Genomic DNA, 7,259 nt, shown 5'->3' on the forward strand with positions numbered 1-7,259 from the left:
AGTATGCACGTGCTATTTGTCATGGGAAGATGTTCCTGTCACCCCATGATCTTCCATTACAAAAGGAAAAAGTCAGAAAGCCCATGATGTATTCAGTCCAGACCTGACTGGACAGGAGGTACTGGGAAAGTCCCAGGTCGTGACAGAACAAAAAGAAAGCAGAGGACCAGGCCAGGAGATGACGGGCATCTGGAAATGACAGAAGGAATTCACTTATCATATGGCTTATTTTTTAATTTTATTTTGTATTATGGATGTTTTTAAATTTTTTATTTATTTTATGTGTATAGACATTTTGCCTGCATGTGTATATATGCACCATATGCATGCAGCACACAGAGAGGCAGATCCCCAAACTTGAGACACAGACCGTGGTTAGCTACCAGGTGGGTACTAGGAACCAAACCAGGGTCCTCCGGAAGAGGAGCCTGAGTTCTGAATCTCTGAGCCATCTCAGCAGTCCCCAAACTAGAATCTGATTAAAGCAGACTTAGCTCTTAATCAGTTCTCCATGAAGTGAATGAATTATCCAATGTTAAACAGCTCCACTGAAAGGGAGAGTCATCGACATTAGAGGAAGTATAAATAATAATTATCTGAGAGTTATGGTATATTCAACTCGGTTTCCCTAGATAGATAAAAAAAAAAAAAAAAAGGATTAACAAAGAATAAGCATCCCAAGAGTTTCAAGCCGGCTTCAAGAGGACATCAGAAACCCAGTAAAGACAATATAATAGACACCTAATATTGACACGGTCAGTTGTGAGGTAGAGAGAACATTCTGGGTCCCTGCTGGGCACTCCCACCAGCCTCATCGTCACTCACTGAGACCCATAGCTGTATTCACAGTTCAAAGTCCTGGTTCTAGGCAAACACACTTCATCCTCTAACACAGCAGTTCTCAACCTCCCTAACGCTGTGACCCTTTAATACAGTTCCTCCTGCTGTGGGGACCACCAACCATAAAAGTATTTCATTGCTACCTCATAACCATAATTTTGCTACTGTTACGAATCATAATGTAGATATCTAATATTCAGGATATCTGATATGTGACCCTTGTGAAAGGGTCGCTCGAGTACCCAAAGGAGTCACAACACACAGGTTGAGAACAGCTGCCTAGAGAGCTTTGTGCCCACTGTGAGGGTCTTAGATGAGAAGCAAGATATTTCAAATTCCTTCCAGTTTCATTAGACTCCTCGAAACCGGGCACTACAGGCTCAGAGCTCAGACTCTTGGAAGCAGCTTTTTGGCAAGTCCAAAAAGAAAAAAAAAAGAAAAAACACAACACAGAGCAAGTGTGTTTCAGGCTTTATTGGAGATGAGACAGGCCTGGGCGAGCCCCATCACTGGGAAACTTGAAACAATATTGACCTGTAGGGTAATTCTAGGGAGCGGAGTGCAGGGCAGACATCAAATCGCAGAAGAGGACTGTGTGGACGGTTGGGGCACAAGTGAAGAAGGGGCGTGGACTAAAGGAAGCGGGGAGATGAAGACTGCATGGGTTTGACTAGGTTAAGAACTGAGGACACAAAGCCGGAGAAGGGTGTGGGAAGAACAGGGAGGCAGCAGTGCAGAAGGCCAGCTGTCCCCAGGGCCTGGAGGACCCCTAGCATAGACAGGTCCCCTGTATAACAGCCAGCATAGCAGGGGTCTACTTGTTACACCAGTGCGCCATTTTTGAGAATATAGGTGTCGGGAGGAAGCGACCGGTCTTCATGTAGGCAGAGATCTTCTTCAGGCCCTGCAGAATGGGAAGGATACAGCAGGAGCTCAGCTGCAGCCCACTGAGATGAGCAGCCCCAAGCCAGGAGCAGCCTTTGTCCTGGCCTCAGGCTGCAACACCGTGCAGACTGCTTAGCTCCCAGCCCCAGGAAAAGGGCTATGGGAGGCTGGATCCTGTGTAAGTGGTTTTATGGCCACTAAAAATTACAGTATAGGTTCAGAAAACCCACCCATCAGTTATCAGGGAGGAACCTGAGGTTCAGAGAGGGTGAGCAGCTTCCTAGGCTCACACAGCTATTGAAACAGGGCTGGATTCAAGCTGCTCCAGAGCAGACATATATGCACACTCTCTCCTGTGTTTTCTCTCTCTCTCTCTCTCTCTCTCTCTCTCTCTCTCTCTCTCTCTCTCTCTCTCTCTCTCATCTCTATCTCTCTCTCTCCTCCTCCTCCTTCCCTCCTACTTCTCCCCCTCCTCCCTCCCTCTAACCTCTCTACTCAGCTGCCCTCCAGAGGAGACCCTGTCCCAATCTCTGCAAAAACATGATCCTATTCCTGCGGTAACTCTTTTTAACCTGTATTTAAACACGGGGGAGGGATCTACAAGATAAAGGAACTGAAAAACTTGACTGTATGTGTTTAGGAAGACAGCCAAGCACCCAGTGACTCAGCAAATCATGCAAAACATCAAGATGACAGCCCACAGAGCAAGCTGAATGGGATTCTAATCAGCTCCTGAGAGCAGAATTAACAGCTCTCTCTATCTGGTGCTCAGTACAATGTTACTGCACCCCGGATGTCCTCATCGCCCCTGCTAATACAGGGACCACCCCGTGTGACTGTATAATGTGCTATAAACCATACTTCAAGCTGGAGAATACACAGGCAATTCCAGGGGGTGTAAAGAGATCCACGACCAACTAGACTCAAGCTGGGCTAAGGAGCCTTGTGTTTCTCCACATGCCCACCCTAGAGCCATGCCAACTATTGCACAGTTCCTAAGGGTACCCAGCCTGGGCCAGAACCAAAGCTTATGAGAGCTGGCTGAGAGAGATTGGAGATTTAGCTCAGTGGTAGGGCGTTTGCCTAGCAAGGCCCTGTGTTGGGCCACAGCTCAGGGGAAAGAGAAAGAGTTAACTGAGAAAGTACATCCCTTGATAAGGAACGGGCAAGGTCAACAGATTGCAGGTTAAACGAAATCGAAATCCTTGGATCAATGTCCCCAATTCCCAGATGTCTGAATGACCCAAATGTGGACCAGGCTGGGCTCCACAGCCCTGGGGAGTATCGTGAGCATCTCACAGCCTGGCTTCCTACAGCTCTCTGCCTACTCAGTTCCCCAGATGGAGGTATTTTGCATGCCCCCTGGGGCCCAATATGAACCTCATATAGAGGAGGCTGCCAGAGAATAATAGTGAAGAGAAAGAATTTGACGCCATTTCAGACATGACCTGTGATGTGAAAGAGGAGACTGGAAGGGAGGAAACCAGAATGCAGCAGCAGTAGCATACGCTCACGATAAGTGTCCCCAACAGGGTGGGCACACACGTGTCCACTCAGTGAGGCACCAACTGCGACCGTGGGCTCTCAGATAAGGTATGGCCTCTCGCACATCTGGGTGTGTCACCTCGGTCCTGCCTGTCCCACTCTCCTAATGCCAAGGCCCACATACTATTGATATGCTCTGCCCTGCCAAGGATCCTAAACAGGAAACTGAGGCTGCACGGGTGGGGGGTGAGTGAGGCGGAAGCTTTTTCTTTTGACACAGAGCAGGGACGGTGACCGAATGCTGACCCAGAGACAGACATGGAGCCCAGTGCAGCCGCTGCTGGTACTGAGATCATGAACAAGTGAATACCCTCTACAGTGTCAAATCCCTCATCTGTCAGATGGGACTCAGAATCGCATCAGCATTTGGGGATTTTGAAGTGATAAATGTTGCCCCATATGGGTCTGTAAAAAAAGCCCAAAAAAACCCTAGTTATTGTCCTTTTGCCTCAGAAATAGAAAAGCATTGTGGAAGAGAGGAAGAAGACCACTCAAAGGAAACAGGATCAGGGCATCACCTCAAAGCGGGCCAAGAAGTCCTTCAGGTTGGGGAAGGCATCCAGACATTTGGGCTCAAATAAACGGTACTGGTCAAGAATATCGTAAGCGAGGAAATCCACATAGGTGATCTGCAGGGATTGAGGATCAGTGAGCTAGGATCTGAAGCCTGGGAAGAACAGCAACTCCTCCTTCCCTCCTCCCTCCTCCCTCCATCTCTTTACCTTGTCTCCTGCAAACCATGGCCGCTTGCCCAAGAACTCCGAGTAGAGCTTCATCTTCTCAGGGATGGTCTTCAAGAACTCTGGCTTCTGCTTCTCCTGAGACAGAAAGCAGCTGTCACCACCCTTAGGCTCCGACTCCCAGCAGGGAGCTTGGACTCCCAGAACTGTGCAAGAGAAGAGCCACCTTCCCAACAACGCGCCAGGTCTGTGCCTGGGCTTCCAGATAACACGTCCTATTTTATTGGTGGCAGAATTCACGTCAGAGGTGATGGAAAGTCAGACAGGAATTCCACTGTCCCTGAAATCTGCAGTCCAAACCAGGTGCTGTGAGTGACACCCAGGGCCTCCTGAGTATCTTGTGTGTCCTGGCTCAGAGATTAAGTGGAACCGCAGATACAAAGGACATAAAGAGAAGACAGTTATACTAGGTTGGGGGGCCATGAGAACAGATCACACGTGTGAGGACCTTGCATCAGTGTTGAGCAGTGACTGAAGGAAAGAAGGCTAATTGGTCCTCTGGCTGATCCTGAGCGGCCATTAGGAAGATGTCCCGACTTCTATTGATGCCTAAGACAGAACGATGGGGAATGCACTGGAGAGATGTGTGAGACCAGCGTGCATATATGACCTACTTGCATCGTTTGGGGATACACTGCTGCCTATTGGTAGGGGGGGGTCCAATATTGATGTCAAGGGTCTTTCTCAATCACTGTCCACCTTATTTTTTTGAGTTAGGGCCCCTCATTGAATCTGGAGCTCACAGACTGGCTGGATTCATTGGCCAGCAGGCCCCCAGAAATCCTCCTGTTTCTCCCCCAGAATGCTATGATTATAAGAGCATGCTGCCACACACAGGCTTTTATGTGGTGCTAAGGGTCTATACTAAAGCCCTCACAGCAAGTACTTTTAACCACCAGGGCATCCTCATATCTTCCAACTTTATCCTGAAGGCTTTATGAACACTGGGTAAGATGAACATGGAATAGGCAGAAGGACAGACATGGCAGAGATTTACAAGTACATAATGGACTTAGATCCACTGGTCACCCGCAGAATCTCAACCATATCTTGTGTGGTTACTCTACTAGTGATAGTTTCACAGCGTCGGTGTGCTATCGCGCTGGGTTATGAGGGTCATTCTGCTGGTAAGAGCAAAGAGCTTGGAGAATCAGTAACAGTTCATTCCCTGAAGGAGGAGGCTGCAGATCTGAATGCAAGCCTTTCAGTCCTGCTGCCAACCCTGTCCGTTTCACCACGGGCAACTCACAAACTCAGGGTTGTAACAGAGCATGATGAGCTGCATGCGGTTGTCCATGACCTGGTTCTCCACAATGTCGGCACGAATCCTCTCCTGCTCTGTCTCTCCACCTGCAGCACACACAGCACAGACTCACCCTTAGCCTCTCACCCCAGTCCAGACAAGGAGATTGTCCCCCATGGCCCACCCTGCAGCCAGCCCCACTCACACATGTTGTGCTTGCGGGCAATGTAGCGCAGGATGGCATTGCTCTGAGTGATCTTGTGGGACCCGTCAATTAAGTAGGGCAGCTGGAAAGACAAGCAGGGACAGTCAGGTGGGATATGGGGACCCTGCATTCCTTCTCTGGGTGAGGACAGAAATGGGACCTGGCACTCAGTGTGTCTGGCATGGGAAGCCCTCCGAGCACAGTACACACTGAATGGGAGAGCTGGGACAGATGACATGAACAGTTAGGACACAGCCCATCATTCTGTGCAACCACCAGGAATGGGAGCAGGAGAGCAGAAGCTCTGACCCCAAACCCCCTCAGCCAGACAAGAAGATGAGGTGAGGACGCCATGCCTTCCCAAAACTTCCCTTCCCTGCACCTACATTGGGAAAGTCCAGGCCCAGCTTGAATTTCTCATTCAGCCAATGGCTTCGGTCAAAGTCAGGAGCTGTAGACAAGAGGATGTGAAAAGATGTCAGCCCAGTGCCCACCCTACTCCTGGTATTAGACCAGGAGCAAGAACCCCTGAGGCAGGGAAATCCGCAACCTCCCACAGAGTCACTGCCCAAGATGGAGGAGAGGGATAAAAACAACGCGTAATAAGAGGAGCCTGAACACAATAGGACCCCAATACTGCACCCAGCCTAATTATGAATACAGATGGACCAGGAGTTCCATTCTCAGGGTTTTATATTGAAAAACCAAACTGCACCCTCAAAGAGGTTTCTGGAAGCAGCAGTCCCTAGCTTCAACAGTAGGAGGGCTTCAGGTCTGAGGAATAAGGGGCTAGGCATCCCTGGGCAAAGGGAAGCAGGTGACTGAACAGGAAGGTGTCATTACCGTCCCCCATGATGTATCTCTTCTCCTCATAACTTGAGTCTGTGTATTCCAGGAGCAGGCGGATGGGGTGTGTCAGCTGGGAGAGACCAGAGACAGAGGTGAGAAATAGTGGGGACCTTGCTGTATAACTTCATCTTCTCTAATTGAGACCACACACTGCACAAATACAGCCACCATGCAACGTGCGTACCTACGCGCGCCTGCACCACCACCCCCGCCACACACACAGCCTCCAATAAACTCCTGAGCGCCAAGAGCTACAGGCAGAAGACTCTTTAGGGAGGGGGAGAGTGCCGAGGAGTACCGCTCCGCTAGAAAGACCCTGCTGCTATTAACTTCCTGCTTCACATCCCAGTCCCCTCGCTTACACCGCGGACATTCCAGTATCCCAGGAGCATTGGCATAGTGCTGGCGGTAGCCTTCTCAAACTGTCTTCAGTAAGGTAGACTTGGGTCTTTGGACAAGTTGCGACTTTATGCAGACTCCCAGAGAGACGGAGGAAGAAAAGCAGCGGGTCCCGCCCCACTCTGCACCAATCCCAGTTCGGCACTCCCCTTCTCCCCTTGTGTAACCAGAGCTACAGATCCTGACCCAGAGGCAAGAAAGCCACACCCTCTCCGAGAGAGGAGGGATTAAGATCCTCAGCAGCCTCTGCCCCAAGATTCTGTCCTGTGCACCCTAAAAGCAAAATCAGTTCCACTCCAAACCCTCTTAGCAACTGCCGCCATCGCCACCTGCTGGATACTCCGGAAACTGGCACTTTCCCTGGAGACTGGCCAGATAGCTAAAGAACAAGGTTGTTTTCCTTTGCTTGGCAGAGCTATGTTTTCAAACTCAGACTGTGGGAATCTGTCATTCTGGGAGGCTCGACTCTCAGCTTAAGGAGAAAAAGTCGCGCCCCCAACTTGAAACCTTAATCTAGCACGTATCCTTGTAGAAAGGGCTCTGCCAGTTGGTT

The 7,259-nt window shown here is 49.7% G+C and overlaps 1 protein-coding gene across 1 annotated transcript; it reads right to left on the reverse strand.

Annotated features, from left to right (window-relative positions):
- Positions 1-1,299: 1,299 nt before the first annotated feature.
- LOC119800821 (glutathione S-transferase Mu 1) lies at positions 1,300-6,868 on the reverse strand. The gene is made up of 8 exons (XM_038311114.2): positions 6,670-6,868; positions 6,302-6,377; positions 5,845-5,909; positions 5,459-5,540; positions 5,260-5,360; positions 3,993-4,088; positions 3,789-3,899; positions 1,300-1,744 (listed from the first exon to the last, which is right to left on the reverse strand). The coding sequence occupies exons 1-8, from the start codon at positions 6,703-6,705 to the stop codon at positions 1,655-1,657; spliced, it is 657 nt and encodes a 218-aa protein (XP_038167042.1). The 5' UTR covers positions 6,706-6,868; the 3' UTR covers positions 1,300-1,654.
- Between the last annotated feature and the right edge of the window lie 391 nt (positions 6,869-7,259).

The sequence above is a fragment of the Arvicola amphibius genome, chromosome 14, assembly GCF_903992535.2.
Source record: "Arvicola amphibius chromosome 14, mArvAmp1.2, whole genome shotgun sequence".
Taxonomy (NCBI): Eukaryota; Metazoa; Chordata; class Mammalia; order Rodentia; family Cricetidae; genus Arvicola; species Arvicola amphibius.